At 55.4% G+C, this 21246-nt stretch overlaps 2 protein-coding genes across 10 annotated transcripts; one reads left to right on the top strand and one right to left on the bottom strand.

Moving 5' to 3' along the window:
• Positions 1-19: 19 nt before the first annotated feature.
• Positions 20-7434, bottom strand: Acp2 (acid phosphatase 2, lysosomal). The gene is made up of 11 exons (XM_005383978.2): positions 7232-7434; positions 6592-6687; positions 6089-6175; positions 5185-5337; positions 4981-5079; positions 4814-4903; positions 4242-4374; positions 3103-3185; positions 2901-3007; positions 2629-2804; positions 20-890 (listed from the first exon to the last, which is right to left on the bottom strand). Exons 1-11 carry the CDS (start codon positions 7343-7345, stop codon positions 757-759), a joined length of 1272 nt encoding a protein of 423 aa, XP_005384035.2. The 5' UTR covers positions 7346-7434; the 3' UTR covers positions 20-756.
• On the top strand, positions 7372-21232 carry Nr1h3 (nuclear receptor subfamily 1, group H, member 3). Of its 9 annotated transcripts, none has more exons than XM_013513924.1 (11): positions 12493-12901; positions 13116-13290; positions 14178-14245; positions 14705-14893; positions 15405-15671; positions 15861-16069; positions 16172-16351; positions 16484-16583; positions 19474-19587; positions 19807-19901; positions 20088-21232. In XM_013513924.1, exons 3-11 carry the CDS (start codon positions 14215-14217, stop codon positions 20232-20234), a joined length of 1332 nt encoding a protein of 443 aa, XP_013369378.1. In that variant the 5' UTR covers positions 12493-12901; positions 13116-13290; positions 14178-14214; the 3' UTR covers positions 20235-21232. The 9 variants fall into 9 exon arrangements, with proteins under 9 accessions (XP_013369382.1, XP_013369384.1, XP_013369381.1 ...); XM_005383980.2 differs by having other exon boundaries at positions 12859-12966; positions 13116-13244; XM_013513925.1 differs by having other exon boundaries at positions 12859-12966; positions 13116-13285.
• The last annotated feature ends 14 nt before the right edge of the window (positions 21233-21246 follow it).

Raw genomic sequence — 21246 nt, 5'->3', positions numbered from 1 at the left:
ACAGGCACAGAACCAGCACTCGTGAGCCAAAACTTCATTCTCCGGAAACTGCCATAGCCCTGTTCAGGGCCACGGTCAGGAGCAGTTCAGTTCCCCAACCCCAAGGTGGGGAAAGCAGGTTCCCGATTCAGTTGGGTTCGCTCCCTCCCACCTCCCCCAGCTCCCTCCCCGATGAAATCCAAACACCTCTCCGACCTGCTTAAACTCAGTTAACAACGGTGCTCGAAGCACGACGTCACACACGAATGGTGGCTTCTGCCAGACACAAGGCAGCTGGCTTGCTGGTTGTAGGACAATCCGATTCCTTGGTAGCCAACATTTATACCCCAGTGTTGTGCAGTTTTTCCCTCTAAAACGTGCATTGTGCAGTAGGACGATGTCCTGTTGAATTATGTGCCAAAACTCCAAACCAGAAGGGAGGGAAGGACATGGTGGAGAAGCGAGGCAGATCTGGCACTGACTCCTTCGGGGTTTTTATCCGAAATCCTGAGTGAGGTGAGCGCTGTGCACACCTCAGGTCCTCAGGGAGGATGGAAGATGCAATCCCGCCAGAGGAAGCCAACATCTGACGCAGTACCTGGTAGAAGTCAGCTAAGTGACAGGTGCCAAGGGCCACACTAAGCCCTGTTGCTCATCTGGGCTGGGGAGTCAGGGAGGCCCAACCCAGCCTCCTGTCCTTAAGCTGGGAGCAGCAACAGTCAAGAGTAGGGCCAGCCCACTTCCCTAGGCGGTGGCGGGAAGAGGGCCGAGTGGTTGTCAGGCGTGGTCCTCCCCATCGGCCACATGGCGGTAGCCCGGAGGCTGGGCCTGCGTCCGGAAGAGGACAGTGAGGAGCAGCACGATGAGAAGGAAGAGGATGGAGCCGCACACGGCCAAGGCCACAATCACCTCTGCACAGAGAGGGAGAGAGGACGTTAGGTTCACCCTGCAAGCACAGAGCTGCCGCTCCACACGGGTGCTGCTGTGACGAAGGGACAGACAGGTGGCCAGACAGTCTCTGCCCTGAGGAGCTTCCATTCTGGGAGAGGAGCGCCAACACACAAGTGAAGGACACGGTGGTGATGAATGCTATAAGCCGGGAAAGGTAGGTCAGCCAGGAAAGGCAGCACCCAAAAAGAGCCACGGCCTGGCGTCAGTGCGCGACACACAGACCTGAGAGCACAAGCTGGGCGTGGTGACACCCCCGTAATCCCAGCACCTGGAGGCTGTGACAGGATCACAAGTGGGATACAGCCAGGACAACTCAGAGACTAGTGAGACTCAGTCTCAAAATTAAAAAAAAAGAAAAAAAAGACTGAGGATGTGGCTCGGTGCAGCCCTGGTCTACACCCTAGAACCATAAAACAGAAACTAACAGCTCTAAGTGTGTGGGGGGTGGCTGTCGGGAAGCAGAAGCAAGAGGCCCTGGTTTGGGAATAACTTGCTGTGATCTAAGGTTGCAAGGAAGTCGGTGTCCCTGGGGCAAAGCAGGGGGCCTGGGGGGTCCGGGTAGAGAAACTGGGCTTCATTCTGCGTGGCGGGAAGCCACTGGGAGACTGAGGAGGACAGTGATGTGGCTGACTTAATGACCTCTGCTGCATTGGAAGACAAGCAGGGACAAGAAGAGAACCAGAGGGAACAGCAAGAGGCTCGTCGCAATTCAGACGGGAGCAGGACTGGCTTGGACCAGGAAGGCTAGTGCGTGCGATGCAGAGGCCGAGCTCACAGGATCTGGTAGTGGCTCGGATGTGGGGTAGGAGAGAGACGATGCCTCAGGCTTTGCTGCACCACTAGGTGACGGCTGCAGCACTGGCTGGACGGGCAGCTTCTGGAGAAACTCATGTTCTGTGAGTCAGCAAGTGCTCACTGGACGTCCACAGAGACGCTCTGAGTCAACAGCTGAGTACACGCGCGCAGCTCAGGGACGAGGCCGCGAGTCTGTGTCCTAATGCACAGAACTCGGGAAAGCAGGCAAGGGAGTTGCTTGGAAGTTAGGACGAAAAACAGAAGCCAAGAGAGTGGGATTTGGGGTTTTGTTTCTGCAGTCCTGGCAGTAGAGCCCAGGGCCTCGCACGTGCGCTGCCACTGAGGGGTACCCCCCCCCCCCCCGTTCCCCCGGAAGTGTCTGAGCAAGGAGTGATCAGTTCTGGCATGGTGCTGAAAGCAGGTAGAAGCTTCAAAGAACTGGTCACCTTGACAGGAGGGTGACAGAAGATGGGCATGTCAGGCTCAGAGAAGGAGTAGTGAGGAAGTGAAGCTAGTGTCCAGGCGACTCTTGGGAAGGAATCTACTCCCAAAGGGATCAGAGAAACAGCAGAGCTGGAAAAATGCGTCTTACGCCTTTGTTGGCTTTAGAATTGCTGTAATCAGCGGGGAAGGGGCCCCGGTGTTACAGGGCCACGGAGAAGAGGGGACAGTGACAGAGCTCCTACCAGCTGGTGGGCTGTGAGGAGAAGGCACTCTCTCCCTGCTGCTCTTACTCTCAGTGACACAGGAAGTGAGCAGATCACTTCCGGGTATGAAAAGGGGTCTCAGGGCAGAAGAGGGAACTGTCCGGCAAAACGGACAAGAGTGACAGCTCCCTCTGGACTTGGGGGTGGGAACTGAGCGCTGATCTGGACCCTGACGGGCAGAGGCAGGGGCACTCACCTGTGTCTGCAGTACTGCTTGCCAGCTGGCACTCCTGCTGCCAGTCCTTGGCTACAACGGGCTCTGTGAGGCGAAGGAAGTCCTGTAATGGGCACCGGTGAGGGCAGCCAGGCAGGAGTAGGGGCCAGGGGGCCTTCTTACTTTCATTCCGGAAGTACATCTCCACTGAGAAATTCCTGGGGCCGACAGAAGTGAGATGGACTGCTCACCATGCCTGCCACCCAGCCACGTGCCCGTGCCACTCCGGAGGACACCTTGCGGGCTCTACTTACCCACTGTCTTCCTGGTATAGTTCAAATATGTGGCAGGAAGCGTAGGGGGCTTGTGCACCGTTGTAGACATCCAGGGCCATTTGCAGAGCAACCAGGGTAGTGTCATGCTGGAAGGAAGAGCAGCTGCCCGTCAGCACTGCCCCCCACGCTCCAGAACTGGACAGAGGAGAAACCCGGCTCCCAGCTTGAGCTCCGAGCTTACCGCAGAGTAGACCAGCAGCTTAGGGAGTTCGGAGGTGGTTGCCATGAGGGTCAGGTTCTTCCGTATCTGAGCCAGCAGGACTCCTGGAGCAGAAAAGTCCCTGGTGTCAGTTGTGGCAGCCATTAACACCTTCCGGTCAACCAAAGTGCTCCTCACCCTGATAACCTGGGTCTGATCACAGCCCAGAGAACGTTTTCATTTCTTTTTTCAGTATTGAGGATTGAACCATGGCCTTCACACTGGGCTACATCTCCAGCCCTTTTTTACATTTTTATGAGACAAGATTTTGCTAAGTCACTAAGTTGCCTGGGCTGGGCTCAAAATTTTAATCCTCCTGCCTCAGCCTCCTGGTGCTGGGATTACAGGGGTGTGCCACCACTCCTGGCTCAGAATTTTAGGCTTGTGGGGACCATATTGGAACTCCACCCCACAGCCTGCTCTCTAAGTACTTTCAGATTTACAGAGGGAAGCAAAATAACACAGGTATCTACATTTAAACACAGATGTGGAAACCTGCCCGTTTATAAATAAGCCAGAAGGCCCTGCCCATATTTGATACTCCAGCATGGATCAAGATGGAAACTGAAGAGTACTTTACAACACACAGTGGTGGCTCCATGCCAGGGCAGCTGCCATGTGCAGGCTCTGAGAACACCAGCAGGGTCAGACTGACAGCTGGCACACCCTTGGGTGGCAGCTGGCAGCTGGCACCTGCACCCCTCTGCCTTCTTTACAAATGGCCCCATGGTTCTCCAAGGGAGGGATTCACTTAGGGAGGGTGCAGCTTAGGAATAAGTGGCGGAAAAGGAGCAGGTGGACCTGACTGTGATCACAGTAACACACGGGCTAAGTGTCAGGGGAGACTTGCATGACTAAAGCGGAAGTGGTTTTGTTTTTTTGTACTAAGTGAGCACTGAACCCAGGGCCTTTGCACTGAGCTACATTCCCAGCCCTTTTTATTTATTATTTTGAGTCCGAGTCTCGCTGAGTTGCTCAGGCTGGGCTCGAACTTCCACTCCTCTTGCCTCAACTTCCCAAAGTGCCAAGATGACAGGCGTGGCCCACCACACCCAGCGGAGTAGAGTTTTAGTACTTCAGGGTCCTGAGGAGAGGGGCGCCACGGTGCTCTCGCCACTCACCCCCCTGAAGCCGGGCCTTCGCTGCCTGCTCGTGGATGCCAAAGAGGAAGCGGAAGCTGAAGTCCTTTAGGTGGCTCAGGCGCTGCATGGTTTGGGGAGAGGCCCAGGGAGGCAGCAGGAGCCCGTGGGTTTGCTGTATGGCGCAGTGGGCAGGTTAGTTCCCAGGCCTAGGCCAGAGCCTCTCGGGGGCCTCTCCTCCACAGAGGGAAGGTGCCTGTGTGTGTGAGGGGGACAGGAGACAGAGGTGAGGCGTTGGGGCTCGGGGCAGTCGTGGTGGGTGGTAGCAGGCTCGGGGCACAGGAGAGGAAGCTCCGGACTGAAGAGCAAGATCAGCAGATAGGGCCTGACACCACGAGCTCGGGGCTAGCGGAGCAAGAACTGCTGACGACGAGCAAAGCACTTCCCACTCTGAGATTCTCTTCCCCACGGGGCAGTTCCTGGGTTTCACAAGCAGCTGCCTGCTGGGCACCCGGGCAGAGAGTGGCGCCCAGACACCATGCTGTACTGCCCTGAGATCTGGGCCTGGCGAGGGCAAAGAGCACGCGACCCCACAGGCACCCTAGTGGGCTCACCTCACAGAAGAGCGTGTCGTACACGTTCCACACAGTCTCCAGGGTCAAGTCGGCAAGCCCCGTCTCGTTGGCCACCATGGCCAGAAATTGCTACAGAAAAATGAATTGGGGGTCAGTCCCACCCCAGGCAAGGCACGGGGAGCCGGGCTCCAGCTCTACCCACTCACTGCGTTCTGGTCACTCTCATTCTGATACTCCGCTGTCTGCCGGGTCTCATTCTGCAGCTGCTCATAACGGGGACACGGGCCCAGCGGGAACTTCAGCAGCTGCAGACCAAAGGGAGAAAGAGGCAGAGAAGGAGTGTGGGGTGAGCAGGCCCAGGCCCACAGGGGTCCCCGTGTCATCTCCAGGGAATGGCTGGCCAGGCTTACCCTGTCCTCTGTGAGCGGCACAGTGTGTACGGGGATGGGCTGCCAGGAGATGTTAGGGTTGAAGCGCTGTGTCCCGTCAGGAGGGAAGAGTCCAGCCAGGTTGGCCTCTGCACTCATGAGCGTGCGGTCAAAGTCCGTGCTGCGCACATAAACCTGACAAGATGGCACAGGGAGGCTCACCCGTGTGTGTGTGTGTGGAGGGGTCCCCCATCGCTGCAGCCCCAGCACGCTGGAAACCCCCATGCATCGCGCCCACTCCCCTTCCCCAGGGTGAGAGAGAAGGAACAGAGAGTGGCTTGTAAAAATGGTGAACGGGAGGAACATGCTCAGGACAGAGCTGGGCCTCAAGGGAACAGTAACATGTAGACTCTGAGGACAGTCATGGCTGAGAGCAGGAACCAGTGCTACCCATACCCTAGGGTGAGAAGCGGACCTCAGGAACCAGCACACTTGCCAGCCTTCCTCGCTCCCCTTTATCTTGGTCCTGCCTAGCTTTTCATCTGACATTCCCACCGCACTCTCAGCTCCAGGAGGTCAGAGTGTATCTGTGTGGTGCTCTATTATATACAATGCACAAGCACAGGGCTTGGTCCTTAGTAGGTGCTCAATAAATGTTGTGGATGGGAAGCCTGTAATTTCGCAGTCAGAAAGTCCTTTGCCAAGCCTTTCCTTGAGTCTCGGTTGGATGCTTGATTGGTTTTGCCTTTTCCCATCTAAAGAGGGTCAGCTCAGCCTCCAGGGACACCCTCTGGATCTCTTGTTCTGGACACCTCTTGGATCTTGTCTTGTGACCAAAAAATGCAGGAGGGAGTCTGAAGTGTCCACCCTCTCACTGAGGCTCCCAAGGACAGTGGGTGATGACAACAGGCCCCATTCCTCTTGCCTCTTGACCTCCCAGCCTTACCTCTTGCCGGCGGTAAGAGGCATTTAGGAAGCCATGGTAGCGCTGCCGCAGAGCCTGGCCCAGCTCCCAGTGCTGCAGCATCCCTTCCTGTGGGCAAAGCCGACGTTAAGAGGGTCCGGGGAAGGGATGGCTCACATGCCCCAAAGGATTTAGACACTGTTTCTCTCTAAGTGGATCCCTGGCTGGAAGAAGGGTTAATGGGATCCCAGAAGTCATTTATTAAGTGGTCAGTTGTTCATGGCACTGTCCTGCACACAGAATATAAAGTTATAAATCTGGTCAGAGCTGGCTGGGGATGTAGCTCAATAGCAGAGTGTGTGCTCAGCATGCCTGAGGCCCTGGGTCCATCCCTAGCACCACAAACAATAACGACAACCACAAGATCTGGTCCAAGTTAGCACCCACGTGGGAAGTGACTGTTTAGGGGACACCAAGTTCTGTAGCTTGCTGCAGAGGTCACTCACTATTCAGCTCATCCTGAGGGTGGCTGGCACCAGACCCACCTTGGTTAGCTGACCGAACCCCTGGGGCCATTCCTCTTCCTGATGGGGGTCCTTGGGATATGTCTTCACTGGGGATCGGTCTCCATGTCGATATAGCTGAGGAAAGAAAACGGCTTGCCTAAGGCTGGAAGGGTCTCCTCTGCCCCCTGTTGGATTGGGAGCCTCACCCCTCTGGGAGGCCTTATTGTTACTCACTGCAAAAGATCCTGCTTTAGAAGTATCTTACCTTGGCTAAGAAATGTAACGGGAAGCCACAGGCAAAGCGAAACGCACAGGTGCGAGGGACTGTACAAGTAGTGAAGGCAATGCATGCGGTGGGGAAAACTGGGAAAAACATGCACTGATGTCATCTTGATGGGTGAATCTCTTCACCTTTTAACTACATCCCTGTCCCTGGGCAGACCTATCCCACCTGCCTTGATCTAGAACTCCTTACTCGGGTGCCTGACCCCCAGAATGGCCCAGGGCTCCACGTCGATGTTGAGCCCAGCCCCTCGAACTCCCCAGGCCAGGCGTCTCCTACACCAGCTCTTCCTCCTCGAGACCTCCGACCCCAGCACAAGCCCTGCCCCTCCCTCCACAAGCGGGCCTTTGCCCTTCGAGCACAGGCGAACCCTTTGGTGACCCCGTCACCCATTACCAAGGTAACAAAGCGCAGGCTCCGGGCCTGGGTGGGTGGCATCACCATCAGGTTCACGCCGAGAAGAAGCTGGAGAAGAGCTGCCTGGCTCCAGCCAGACCGTCTGCCCGCCATCACGGTTGTGGTCGGTGCAGCAAAGAGGCCGGAACGCACCGCCTCGCACCTGCTGCAGCCGCCCGGACGCACCCGTGAGGACACCAACGGAAGTGCGCTCGCCGCCATCTTTGTAAGGGAGGCGCTGGGGAAGGCGGAACCGGGGAGGGGAAAGGAGGAGGTTGGCAATTTGGCTGTAGCAGAGGAGTACGGAAATGTAGTGCACCTTGGCGTGGCAGAGAGGGCTTGAAGACCTCGACTTGGTAAAGAGGGCCCGAGGTGCGGCTTGCCTCTTCCCGTACCAAGGTGGTTTCCCCACGGCAGGGAGAAAGCGCGCCCCTCCGGCCGGTGTCGCTGGGCCGGGGTGGGGAAAAGCAGGGCGTCCGCCACGCCCCTGCCTCCGGGTCCAGTTGGAGCCTGGCCCTGGCCCTGTAGCCCAGGGGAGGGCCGGTTTGGGGTGCGGGGTAGATCGTGTGAAGGACCCTTTGGACTCCCTGTGTCCTTGAGCTTCGTCCCTTTTAGCCTACTTGCTCTCGTGCCCTCAGCAAAGCTTAAGTAACTAGTTCCTTCCCCCGTGCTCCCGCCCGTCGGCTGCCAAGTTTCAGTTAGAGTACGACGTCAGGCTTCTTCCCCAAGGATTTGGGGCGCACAGGATGTTCAGACTTCCCAGACCCAAAGCCTGAGTTCCCCAGGGAGAGCTTTCATGCCACGGAAGCGGTATTTCGGGGCCCGCACAGAACAGCGGAAGTCAGCGCGGTTTCCGCAGAATCAGCGGTCTGCTTGGCCTTCAGGTGCAGCCAGTTTGGCCTCAGGACTTTGAGCTCGGAGTGACGCACAGTTGGGGCCTTGGGACACTTGGATTCATATCCTCGCTCGCTAGAAACAAATGCACCTCAGCCCGTTGGCAAACAAAGCCGATCAGAGTTGTTATCTTGTTCAGGAACTCGAGATTCAGTTATCTGTGTGTACCTCACAGTCCGAATTTAGTTGTCCTGAAGGAAGCTAAGGAGTGAGTAGAACAGGGAGGCTGAGTAGCCAAGTCGTTTTTAATGGTATTAGTCATAAAAACTGTTGTGAATCATAGACATTTAGCCGTTTCTCTTTCAGAAAAGCACACTCATATAACGCACACAGGTAAACACACTCAATAAAATTTTGTTATAATCCCAGGAGTTTCCACAACCCTCCGTAGGTTTATAAATCAGACCTCTAAAATCCCAATTCGACCTAGTTCTCTCACTTTACAGGTTAGGAAACAAACGCAGAGAGAGATGATTTGTCCAAGCTCACACAATTTAGGGGAATAGGTTGAGATTGAAGTTTCCTGTCAATCTTTCCTTGCTGGCGGGTGCAACTGGGAATTCAACCCAGGACCTTTGCAGTGAGCTACATTCCTAACCCTTTGGCGTGTGGGCGGGGGTGCAGAGTTAGCCAGATTCTGCAGGCTGGGCTCGAACTTGCAGTCAGGTCTCAGCCTCCCACGGTGCTGGGATTACAGAGTGTGCCATGAAGCCTGGCCTCAGTCTTTGTAATGGGTTGTTGCTTGCAGACTGCCCACATTGCGTTACTCAACTATACCATTTTGGTAGCCTCCAATAAAAACATTTCCTGCCAAAGAAACTTTTCCCATTATTAAGATTGAATGGGGCATGACTAACAGGCAAACTATTACATATTAGTGCACTTCTTAGAGAATGTTTTGTTTTCATGTGACCCTTACTCTTCTTGCAAACTAGCCATGCCATTGTGCTTTCAGAATGTAAACCTTTAGCTCACCACATTTTAACAAGGAGAACAAAAATCTCTCAAGTTTGTGTTTTGCTTTTCTTCCTACTTGCTCAAATACATCTATGTCCTTTATGCTGGCAAGTGTCCCATGTAGGAGGGATGGATGAGGCAGATTTTATTTCAATTTTTATAGTGAGAAATGATTCCAGGATGGATGAGGATTTCAAGTAAGTGTTAGGGCTGGAGTTGAGCCTTCATTTCTGGGTTCCACAGCTTTCACATATTTTCTACCAGATGGTTCTATGCTCCTCAAACCTTAGTTCCAAAAGATGCAAAAAGAAAGATACAGATGCAAGAAGAAAAACAATATATATGGATGGCTGAATGGATACATGGGCCTAACCCAGTCCCAACAAATTGGTGTCTGGAGGTAAGGCTGAGTTTGGGAACTACCGCTGTACCCTAACTTGGCAGGCAAGTTAACTGTTCTTCCCATCTGGGGAGGCACTTTTATGTAATGGAGTGAGGTGGGATTTCATTTTGTTTGAGCTTGAGCTTTTTGTTTTGTTTAGTCTTTGTTGTTGTTTTGTTTTTTTTTTCCGGTACCGGGAATCGAACTCACAATGTTGCGCTTGCCAGGCAGACGCTGTGCCACTGAGCTAAATCCCCAGCGCCTTGTTTTGTCCTTATGAGACAGGGTTTAGTTATGTAGTTCAGGCTGGCCTTGAATTCACTTTTTTTTTGTCTTTTTGAGTTAGGGCCTCGCTATGCAGTTCAGGCTGGCCTTGAGCACACTTTGTAGCCCAGGTTGGTCTCAAACTTGTGACAATCCTCCTGCCTCAGCCTCCCAAGTGCTGGGATTACAGTCTTGCTCCACCATGCCTGGCCTGCGCTTGAGCTTTTGAATCAGCCTTATCTGTATTCAAATTTGATAGTTGTACCTTGCCAGTAACTGTCTCCTTGGATTTATTGTGAAGATGAGATAATACCCATAAAGATAAATTATAAGAAGAGCCTTTTCTTTATTTTCTTCTCTATCATCTCTGGACTTAGAGGTCTAGGAAGCAGGAATTCCTGGATTCTTCTTTGTCTTGAGGTTGAGAGGTTGAGCGAAAGCTACTTGAGTTTATACCTAGTGGTCTGCAAGGTGATCCCATACTTCCCTCAGAATGGGGCTGGAGGGAACAGGAAGCCCATGCCTGCAGACCTTAGCCTATGGCCTGCTTCACAGAAATGAGTACCTCAGGGAAGGGTCCCAGCAGTGCAAGTGACCATGGGCCAGCAAATACTCCTGTTCCTGCATCCTGGCTCCCTTTGCTGCCAGTAGAACCCTGTAGAGGTGGGGGAGAGTTCAGAAGTGTGACTTGGGAAGGAAATTCCCAACGGTGTTCCCAGAGAACTTGCCTCTAGTAGGAGCCAAGGACACACACGACGGGCACATTCTGGGCCTAACACCTGTCAGCTCATGGCACTGTGCCATGAGGGTGGGGCATGTCCAGCTGTGGATCACCTGATGGCTTGCCCGAGCTTGAGGTAGAAGTCCCAGTGGCTGGTCTCTGGTCTGTCCAACAGCACCTCGTTTTCCTCATTCCCTTCTCCCTCCCCCTCCCTGTAGGGGGCTCCCCAACCCTTGAAGCTGGCAACACCCCCACACCCAGGAGGCCAGGCTGGGCTGACTCCCAGCTTGGAACATTTTTTCCTGGATCTACTCGTTCAGCAGCTCGCTCTAGCCTGGCTCAGGCAGCTCTAGCTGGGGCTTGCGTGTGGCCCTGGGTCCCGGGAAGCCAAGCATCTGCGAGAGACTGGGGGTCAGGAGCGGGAGGCTTTCCTGAGCCCCCAGGAGATAAGTGGCCAGGCCCCAGACCAATGCTATGTCCCAAGTCCCTCAGAACCAGGTGCCTCGGGAATGTCTGTGACTGCCGCTGTGCTGGCGCCTGGACAGACAGGCAGCTGGGGCCCTGACGTGGGGCGGGGACAGAGCAGTTCCAGTCTGAGGTCCCTGGTGCCGCTTTCCCAGGACAGCTGGGGCCTGTGAAAACCAGGGAAGGGATATGTGAGAGGAACAGAGAGCCTTGTGCTCATGACTCAGGAACCCCCAAGCCAGGGTGGGGCCCGTGGGAGGGGACGGCCTTGTGAGGAGAGGAACAAGAGCAGGAGCCAGAGGCAGAAGTTTGAGATGGGGGCTGCTGTCAGAGGGGCTTTTGGGGAATGTGGAAGCAAGTGCATGGGCCGATTTCGCAACAGCCCCAGCCTGCTGTCTCCTCATGCCCCACTCGGCTTCCTTGTCTCTCACAGGCTCCGCTGCTGCCTCAGCTTTCCCACCCTACTCCCGGCCTGTGCCCCTGTCCCTACTGCCCTGGCCCTGCTCCCTCTCTTCTTTTCCCTGGTGCCCTGGTGCTCTCCCTCCGTCCTCCGTAGCTCCCTCTGGCTTCCTGCCCTGGCCCCTGTCCTGGGCCTTAACATGGGCCCATGGGAACTGGAGTTCACAGCAAAACAGGAAGAGCCCACGAGCAGGAAACTGGGAATGGGGCAGGGAGTGAACGGCCAGCAGTAACCTCGGCTCCTGCCTCCCGCATCTGGGCTGAAGCACCTTGTGGGCTCCACCTCTCCCTGCAGCCCCACCACCTGGCTCCTTCCATCGCAGCCTCGACGGGTCCAGCAGGCTGGACAGGCGACAAGACACAGACGTGCCAGATTCTGAGGCAGGAGGAAAGGAGCTCAGGGACTCAGTGGGGATGGGTGTGTGTGGTCTTGGGCAAGGCCTCTGCAGATGGAGTTCTTCGCCCTCCTTCTGCAGGCACTGCTGGGAGGACCACAGAGGTGGCAAGGGCTGGAGGACTCGGCTTAGCAGTGCACAGTCCAAGGTGATGGGGAGACCATAGCTTGGAAGGATTGGGAGAGATGACAACCACCACCAGATCTGGGATACTGTGTGCCACACGTGGGGTCCTGATGGGTTTGATTCTCACAGCCATCTTATGTTATTGTTGTTGCTGTTGTTGTGGAGGTTTTTTTGAGACAGGGTCTCACTATGCAGTCCAGCTTGCCTTGAACTGACCTGTAGCCAAGGCTGGCCTCAGACTCTCAGCAATCCTCCTGCCTCAGCCTCCAGAGTTCTGAGATTACAGAGATGGGCCACCACAGCTAGTTATTATTACTAACACTGTCATTATTGCCCCCATTTTAAAGATGGAGAGAGGCTCAGAAACATTAAGTAACTCACTGAAGGCTCTTGTTTTGTCGTTTAATTATTCATTCAACAGACAGGAGGGCAGAATCTAGTCTATTGTGGCTGCTGCGCCAGGTCCTGGGGTTTCGGGGGAGATAAAATAAACGAAGCCTGGTGTTTTGCCCCAGGGGTGGGTCTCATGGCTCAGGCATGGCTTTAGTCTCAGTGGAACCTGCCACAGCCTCAGGTGGGACTATTCCCAGAGCAGGCAACCTGTGTCCCTTTCCCGGTCCAGCCTGAGCTGGCCTTTGGGTGCTACCCTCCCCTGTCGCAGGCCTGCCATTGCTCAGAGCCCATTACCACCGTCCCCCTCTGCGGCACTGCAGGGCACCCACTCACAGACTCCCTGGAAGGCCCGGCACCTGCCTCTGCCCTTGGCTCTCTACCAGCCTGGCTGTGTCCTGGGGCTGCTGGGGAGAGCCTGGCCCCTTCCCAGGGGCAGGGGAGGAGGAGGCAGGCTGGGAACACAGGCCAGGCTCAGTGTCGCAATTCCGGGCAGTGCGAGACCTTTGCCCCGCGAGGTGTCTGTGGAGGGAGGGACACTGACTCCAGAGGCTGCCGGGATCGGGGTGCTTCCCACCGCCTAGGAAGCAGCCCTTCTGTAAAAGCGAGAGCCCAGGGTGAGGAGAGGGGAGAGACAAGAAGTCTTGCCAGTCTGCGTGGAACTGGACTGTCACGCTTGAGGGTAGGGGACTGGGTGGCGCCGGCAGAGGGGTTGGCCAGCTGGGGAGAAGTCAGCCTGGTGGGGAAGCTGGCCAGGAAGGAGAGGTGGCCCGACCCCTCGGTAGTCCCTCCCCTCGGCCTCTCCCCGCATTACTACTTCCCCGGCTCCAGGTCCCTCTGAGTTCAGCTCTAGTCGCCACCGCCACCGCAGGCTCAGCACAGGGCACTGCACCAGCCTCCCGTCCCAGCAAGGGGGCTCCAGAGACTGCGCAGCCAGAAGTCTGGTGGCCCAGGGACCTGGTGGGTCTGCTCAGCCCCACCCCGGGCTCTGCGTGCGTCAGGTCAGGTGCGCGGGCAGCTCCTGAGAACCTTAGAGAGGGGATCCTGGGAAAAGCCAGGGTGATAGTGATGGGATGGGAGCCGAGGGCGGGGGGGACAGAGTTCTGTTAGGTCGCAGAGGGACTCCTGAAGGGCCCAAGGGAGGCGGTCGTGCATGTCTGTTTGGGAGACACTTGGAGCAAGAGATTGGTGCTGCAGCCCCAGGAGGCAGCCGGACGGAGGTTCTGACCAAGCCGCCTGTCTGTCCTGGTAGAGTGAACGTCCATCCTGTTTCAGGGGGCTGCTCTACTTTGGCTCTCCCCAGTGCTGGCGAGAGGAAAGGGGTCCAACCGTTCCCTGATGGCCCAAGTGGGGTTTGGAACAGAAAGTGGCATGGGTGGCAGAGAGCTCAACTTTGGAGCCAAAGAGATGGGGTTGGGGGTCTCAGCTCCACTGTTGCCTGACGGTGTGGCCGAGGGCAATGTGCTTAATCTCCTCAAGCCTCAGTTTCCTCCACTATAAAGTGGCTTATGAATAATCATGACAGAGAGGATCGCAAGTCTGAGGCCAACCTGAGCAACTTAGAGAAACCCTGTCTCAAAAGTAAAAGGGCTGGGGCTGGGGATTTAGCTCAGCGGCACAGCACCTGCTTGGCAAGCGTGAGGTCGTGAGTTCGATTCCCAGTACCGGAAAAAAAAAAAAAAGTAAAAAGGGCTAATTGAGTACTTGCCTCACATGTGCAAGGTCCTGGATTTGATCCCCAAGTGTCACCTAAAAAATAACATCCTGATCCCAGAGGGATATTACGCGGAAGGATGTATGTACATCTCAGCACGAGCTAGTATGTGGCAGTTCAGAGTGAGCACTGTAAAGTCAGGAGCGGGACAAAGCATGTAATTTGGCTTGTTCCTGCAGGACAGTGCTTTGGTAATGTCCAGGGCTCCAGGAAGAGATGTCCTTGTGGCTGGAGGCCCCTGTGCCTGGTAAGTGTCCCGTGTGCCCAGCCTCCAGCTCCTCTCCTCCCTCGGGACCCGGCTCCTTCCTGCTGCATTGCGCCCTCCTCAGAGAGCAGTGCACAGCTGCTCTTGGTCTTGCTTGCCCCCTGCCCAGACCACCCATGCCCTGGATCTGGTGCCCAGCCCTTGCAAGCTCCTACCCTGGAAGAACTGGCATGTCTAGGGCTTACCCAGCCCTGGCTTGGGAGAGCTCTGATCTCTGAACTGGATGCCTCGAAGGGGGCAAAGGTTAACACTTTCATTTAAGCTCTTGACATGCAAGGGTCTCCAGCTGACCAGTCCTAGAGCCGCAGAACCCAGGCATCCTGGAGCAGGAGCTGGGGCTTGGCTGCCCTCTAAGGGTGGAGAGCACTTCGCAGTTTCCCAGCCAGGGTGTCATCGTGGGAGGGATCCTGAGACTTCCCTGTGCCTCTCTTTTGGGGTCAGACTCTGCAATAGAGCTGTGGGAGCCAGAGGCCCTGGATGCCAGTGGCCGGGCCCAGGGAGGCAGCAGCTGCATCCTCAGCAAGAGAGCCAGGATGCCCCCATCTGCTGGGGACACTATGGTGATGGGACTGGAGGCAGCGGAGCCCGCGGCCCTACTCCCCAGGGTGGAGGCTCTGCCAGAGCCCACAGGTGAGGAGCTTCTGGATTCAGAGGAGGTCGGGGCTCCCTGGATCTTGGGGGGACACCTTGGGGTCCTGACCTTATAATACAGTTAAATCCAAACACTTTGGGGTAACTAGACCTAAGTCATCAGAGCATGAGTTTTGTTTCTTCCTTAGTCTTTTCTGAGTATCCGTTTTCCTCTCTTGTAAATAGAATTAATAATTACAGTTGCTATAAGGGTCAGTGTATTGTGAAGGGCTCCTACAGCACCTTCGCCTTCGGTGAATGGCAGCTACTGGTCTTTCCCGGGAGTAAAGAGACAGAGCCACGTGTGGTGGTCTATACCTGTGGTCCCAGCTACTTGGCAGGCCAAGGTGGGAGGGAAGTGATCCTTGAGTCCAGGAGTTTGAGGACAGCCTAACCCTATCTCAGAAAAAAAGAAGAGAGAGACTAGATATCATGAAGAGAATGAAGGCCCCTGAGCGCCCACCACAGTGACCAAGTCGGGGAGAACATGAAGGCTCTTCCCTGACTCCAGAGCTCCGACCACAAAAGCGGAAAAAGGGGCCGGCCCCCAAGATGCTGGGCCACGAGCTGTGCAGCGTGTGTGGGGACAAGGCCTCCGGCTTCCACTACAACGTGCTGAGCTGCGAGGGCTGCAAGGGATTCTTCCGCCGCAGTGTCATCAAGGGGGCGCGCTACGTGTGCCACGGCGGTGGCCACTGCCCCATGGACACCTACATGCGACGCAAGTGCCAGGAGTGTCGGCTTCGCAAGTGCCGCCAGGCGGGCATGCGGGAAGAGTGTGAGTGTCTCGGGCAGGAACCGGGGAGAGGCTGGCGGAGAGAAGGGGGTACCTGTGCCCGCCAGGACTTCCAGCTCCTGAAGGCGGGTTTAGATCTCTTCCTTGATTTTGCCCAACCTTTCTGAAGCCTCATGCCACCCCCTGTGCCCCGTCCTTGCTTCCTGTGCTCACACTGGGCCCTGCCCCTAGGTGTCCTGTCAGAGGAACAGATCCGCCTGAAGAAACTGAAGCGGCAAGAGGAGGAACAGGCTCAGGCCACCTCTGCGCCCCCGAGGGCTGCTTCACCCCCGCAGGTGCTGCCCCAGCTCAGCCCGGAGCAGCTGGGCATGATCGAGAAGCTGGTCACTGCCCAGCAGCAGTGTAACAAGCGCTCCTTTTCTGACCGGCTTCGAGTCACGGTACTGGACAGGTCGGGGAGCGGAGGCTGTGCCCAGCCCTGCGTGGCCTCCTGGAGCCCGACTCTAAGCAGTTTGCCCCTCCCTCCTCGCCCTCCTGGGTAGCCCTGGCCCGTGGCCCCAGATCCCCAGAGCCGGGAGGCCCGGCAGCAGCGCTTCGCCCACTTTACGGAGCTGGCTATCGTGTCTGTGCAAGAGATCGTTGACTTTGCCAAACAGCTCCCCGGCTTCCTGCAGCTCAGCCAGGAGGACCAGATCGCCCTGCTGAAGACTTCCGCTATCGAGGTGGCTGCAAAGGTGGAGGGAAGGAGGCACATCAGAGAGGGTTGGAGGAGCCCAGGCCACTGGGAGGCAGGGACAGGGACTCAAGTTGCCCTCAAGGACCGTGCACCAAGACCGCCCCTCCTCACCCCGCAGGTGATGCTTCTGGAAACATCCCGGAGGTACAACCCTGGGAGCGAGAGCATCACCTTCCTCAAGGATTTCAGTTATAATCGGGAAGACTTTGCTAAAGCAGGTAAGAGCTGAGGTCAGCAAGACCCTGGGCTGGATGGATGGACACTTTTGGTCCTGGATCCTGCCCTGGTCAGAGTCACAGGCCTCTGGGAGGGTGCCACTCATTTTTCCAAGGGAGGAAGCTGGAATGTTGATGGGCCTCTCCCAGCTGCTCCATAGACCCCTGGGGCCCTGCAGTGGGCCTGGCTGTTTTTAAACTGTGTTCCAAGGAACCTGTCGGGTTCGGGGGAGCCAGAGGACTGGCCTTCAGCCTTAGTTTAGCTAAACGAGAAGCTCCATTTAAATCTGTGTTCTGGGCTGGGGATTTAGCTCAGCGGCACAGCACCTGCCTGGCAAGCGCAAGGTTGTGAATCCGATTCCTGGTACCGAAAGAAAAAAAAAAATCTGTGTTCTGTGTTGTGGTTCTGCACAGCACGTTCCCTGAAGAGATCTTAAAGCTAGAAAAAAAAGCTCAGAAACCACTGCACCAAGCCTTTAGTGATCAAAATGAACAGGTCTTCTTCAGATGCGCCCTTTCACAATCATGAGGGCCAGTTGCTCCCCACTCTTTGGCCATGACTCAGGGAACTGGGGTTGAAACATGACAGTTGTGTCCAGACAGGCCAGCTGTGGGATAAGCGTGGACACTCCCGTCTTCCTCATGTACGTGCAGTGATTTCTCTAAGCACTGGTCCGTGTTGCTGCTGGCTGTCCGATGCTGGCACGGGACGAGGCAGAGGTTTCCTCCTATCCAGCTGCTGGTCATTTTTGTGTTGGGGAGCAGGGCTGGGAAAGGCTGGAAGGCTGCGGAGTCTGGGGAAGAACTGAGACCAAGTAGCTTAACAGCGGAGGAAGTGGGTCTGTGAAAGCAGCTTCACGCTACACTCCAGGGCCAGCAGAGCCTGGTGTGCAGGGTTGAGCTCCTAAAACCTTTCTGGTTTCAGGTGACTCGAGCAGCTCATGTGTCTCTTGTCCCCACATGGGCCACCCAATGAGCTTTCTAGGAAGGCCTCTCCCTTAACTGTTGGCCCATTACCTTTAGCTGTGCCTCGCGTGTTGGCTGAATGTGTGGTAGCTAACGGGAGTGACTTGATTACTTTTTTTTTTTTCTGGTACCAGGAATCGAACTCATGACCTTGCGCTTGCCAGGCAGGCGCTGTTCCACTGAGCTAAATCCCCAGCCCCTGACTTGATTACTTTATCCAGCTTTTTTAGGGGGAGGTGGGGGACATAGAGGGTTACGCCTAGGACCTTTGCACTAAGCCACATTCCCAGCCATTTTTTGTTTTTAGACAGGGTCTCGCTAAGTATCCAGCTTTAAAGTGATCCCAGTCCCCTATCTCTGCCAAACCACCTTTTGCCCCAGTGGTAATTGTCTCAGACCTTCCCTTTCTCCTCCTTCGGACGCCCTCCTTCCTCACCCTTTCCAGCTCTGAGATCTCTGTGTTCCTTCAGCACTGTGGACTTGTGCTGTGTGAGTCTGCACCTATTTATAGATGTCTTTATATAAGCAGTTTTTATGTCATTATGTTTGTCTTTCTCATTTCATCAATGAGGTCTTAGGAAAAAGGGACAGGGGCTCTTTTGTTTTTATCGTTTGGTTTTTTAAAATTTGTTTTCTTTGGTCTTCTTTTGCTTTGTTACTTTCTCCTCCAAGGGGTTCTATTTTTTCGAGCTTGATTTCTTTCTTTCTTTCTTTCCTTCCTTCCTTCATTCCTTTGTGACAGGGTCTTGCTGTGTAGCTCAGGCTGCCCATAAACTCACTGTATAGTCCAGGCTGGCTTCAAACTCGTAGCAGTCCTCCTGCTCAACCTCCAAGTGTTGGGATTACAGGTGTGCACCGCCACACATGACTCAGGCCTCCTTTCTGCCTGCCGTCTGGCATACACAGTGGATGACTAATGAGGGGGACCAATCCTTTTTAAGGGGTTCATCCAGTGAGCATCAGCAGAGCCTCATGGATGCACAGCCCCATTCTAGAACTTTCTCTGAATTTTTGTAGAAAGAGGCTGTGGGGCACATTTGGGAGGTTAAAACTTCACCAAGATATGCTTTATGAAATGGATCTTGCCCATGAAATGGATCAACACACAACACTTGATAACCATCAGGGTGAAAGTACAGGACGTGACTAACCGAGAAGCTTCAAATGGAAACGTAGCAGATGGTTGCTGAGAGAACTCTGAGAAAGCCTGAGAGCAGTGAGGGAGCAGAGACTTCCACAGAGTGGGGGACAAGTGCTCTCTGGGGGCACTGCGTCGGTCACGGTGTGTTGCATTTGAGACTTCTCTGTAAGGGCCAATGTTGTCAGCTTTTTAAAAAAACATGGTAGATACCACATCTGCCAAGTAATTTATGCTAAAGGCTCCATGAGGTAGGTGCTATTCTCATCTCCATACTATGAGTGGAAAAACCAAGCCCAGAGGGGTTAGTGACTTGCCTAAGGTCACACAGCCGAGTAAACAGCAGAGTCAGAACTGGCATCAGAGCCTACACCCTCTGCCACCTTGCTGTATTCCCCCTGGGATATGATGCAGGCAGTGGGTCCCTTCAGATAAGTAAGGCCATTTGCCAGCACAAGGGCTTATCTTGAACAAAAATAAGAGATGCTTCTATTTTTTAATTCTGTTTCTATTTCTGGAACCCTCACGAATTATAATAGAATATTTTTAAATTCAGCATCTCCAGTGCTAAGCACTCTGCACGATTTATCATTGAACCACTGCAACAGTCTCATGAGGTACGTTCAGCTGTGAGGTTCAGAGAGGTTAAGAAACTTGCAGAAAGCCCTGTTAAGAAACCCAGCAGAGCCCTGGAGACTGCTAGGTGAGTTCCTAGCCCTTCTTCAAGTTAGGAGCTGGAAGTTCCTGCCGCTGCTGTCATGTGCCTCAGCCTCCCGCCTCCCTCCCCAGGGCTGCAGGTGGAGTTCATCAACCCCATCTTCGAGTTCTCCAGAGCCATGAATGAGCTGCAGCTCAACGATGCGGAGTTCGCTCTGCTCATTGCCATCAGCATCTTCTCTGCAGGTGCTCAAGCGGGGCCAGAGGGAAACCCAGCAAGACATGCGCGCTCTCTCCAGGCGCACGTGGGCCGGTGGGGCAGGAGTGTTGCGCGTGGAGGCCCTGGCTGGGCTATTTGGGAGGGGAGCGGCAGGCCGGGACACATGCCTATTTGGGGGCTGTGACTGGGATATGGAACTAAAACCCTGGCCAGACCTGCTCCTCCACTCTGTTGGTGACCTATAGACCGACCCAACGTGCAAGACCAGCTGCAAGTAGAGAAGCTGCAGCACACATACGTCGAGGCCCTGCATGCCTATGTCTCCATCCACCACCCCCACGTGAGTGTCCCGCAGCTATCTTTTCCCTCTGCTCCACAGCCACTCTGTCTCACCTACTTGACTTCCAGATACCCTCTGCCTACACCCACCTTGGTCAAGTCTACCTCCGCCACCGCTCCCCTGCCTGCCCCAGACCCCTTCCCAGCTGAGAGGCACAGGCTGGACCCGGCCCTCTCCCTCCCCCAGGACCGGCTCATGTTCCCGCGGATGCTGATGAAACTGGTGAGCCTGCGCACACTGAGCAGCGTCCACTCGGAGCAAGTGTTCGCCCTGCGTCTGCAGGACAAGAAGCTGCCCCCGCTGCTCTCAGAGATCTGGGATGTACACGAGTGACCGTCCGCTAGAGGCGGAGCAGAGCAAGAAGGACAAACATTCCCGGAGCTGGGGCAGGAAATCCTCCGTGGCATTAAAGGAACGCCAAAGGGTTGGGGGTTTTGTGCCTGCTGGGCCCTGGGCCCTGCTAAAGCTGCGCTCCACGTGAAGACCTCCTGCCCGGCTGAATGACAGACCTGGGGGCCGCTATGCACGGGGTTCTCCAGGGTTAGCCCTGCCCATCCTGCCTCTACCACTTCCTGTTTTTCCCCACAGGGCCCCAAAAGAAATTCTCCACTGTCACTTTGCGGGTTAGCCCTAAATGCCTCGAGGCTGCCACACTGATAGGTCTGGCCTGTTGGAACAGGAAGGTGCAGACGAGTGCAAGCCAATTCCTGGACGGGGTGGGGGTGGGGGCGAGTGAGGAGGAGGAGGGCGGCGTCCTGCAGGATCCGCTGTCTCCAGACTCAGTAGAGGGAAAGCCACAAGTGACAGCCATGGCAGCCAGGTGGCGGGGGGCTCCTTTTCCTAGCCCGGTGGTGCCATACAAATTGATGAAAATGCTGAGGCGTAGGCGCCCCTCTCCTCTTTAATGATCCGGTGGTTGTGTGTATAATGTCTTAGTTTTTCCGTTGGCATCTGAAAAAGGCACAACGTGAAATAGGGCCAGGTAGTCCCTACTTCCGGCCCCCAACCCCTCTGGGTCAGGAAAAAAAAACCCCAAGCTAGGCGAGGCCGCCTGTGGAAGTGTTGAGGTCTCAAAGGCGTGAACTCCACTTCCCAGTGGGCGTCGCGGCGGCGGCCACGCCCCCTTCTGCGCGCGCGCTCGTGCAGGTGCTCCGGTGGCGCGCCTTCTCCTCTATGCACCCCTGCCGTCCAGAATTGGTAGGCGCAGACAGCGGGCGCCTCCAAACGGTTCGCGGGGGGGATCGAGGTGAGGTATGAGGAGCCGGCCGGAAAGTCTCAGGAGCAGTTTATCTTCAGAAGTCACTTTTGGATTAAACAACATTTCGTCTAAATAGACTCTATAATC

Source organism: Chinchilla lanigera, unplaced genomic scaffold (genome assembly GCF_000276665.1).
Source record: "Chinchilla lanigera isolate Chin_1 unplaced genomic scaffold, ChiLan1.0 scaffold00021, whole genome shotgun sequence".
Classification (NCBI taxonomy): domain Eukaryota; kingdom Metazoa; phylum Chordata; class Mammalia; order Rodentia; family Chinchillidae; genus Chinchilla; species Chinchilla lanigera.
The sequence above is the reverse complement of the archived record's forward strand: the minus strand, read 5'-3'. Positions and strand labels throughout refer to the sequence as shown.

What these genes read in the sequence shown, in the direction of transcription:
- Acp2 (XM_005383978.2), bottom strand. Translation starts at nt 7,345, where the DNA reads ATGGCGGGCAGACGGTCTGGCTGGAGCCAGGCAGCTCTTCTCCAGCTT. An exon ending in CCTCTTACCGCCGGCAAGAG is followed by an intron (nt 5,338 to 6,088) that starts GTAAGGCTGGGA and finishes CCATCTTGTCAG; the next exon opens with GTTTATGTGCGCAGCACGGA. An exon ending in AGCTGCTGGTCTACTCTGCG is followed by an intron (nt 3,008 to 3,102) that starts GTAAGCTCGGAG and finishes TCTTCCTTCCAG; the next exon opens with CATGACACTACCCTGGTTGC.
- Nr1h3 (XM_013513928.1), top strand. Translation starts at nt 14,215, where the DNA reads ATGTCCTTGTGGCTGGAGGCCCCTGTGCCTG. An exon ending in GCTGGAGGCCCCTGTGCCTG is followed by an intron (nt 14,246 to 14,704) that starts GTAAGTGTCCCG and finishes TTTTGGGGTCAG; the next exon opens with ACTCTGCAATAGAGCTGTGG. An exon ending in GGAAGACTTTGCTAAAGCAG is followed by an intron (nt 16,584 to 19,473) that starts GTAAGAGCTGAG and finishes CTCCCTCCCCAG; the next exon opens with GGCTGCAGGTGGAGTTCATC.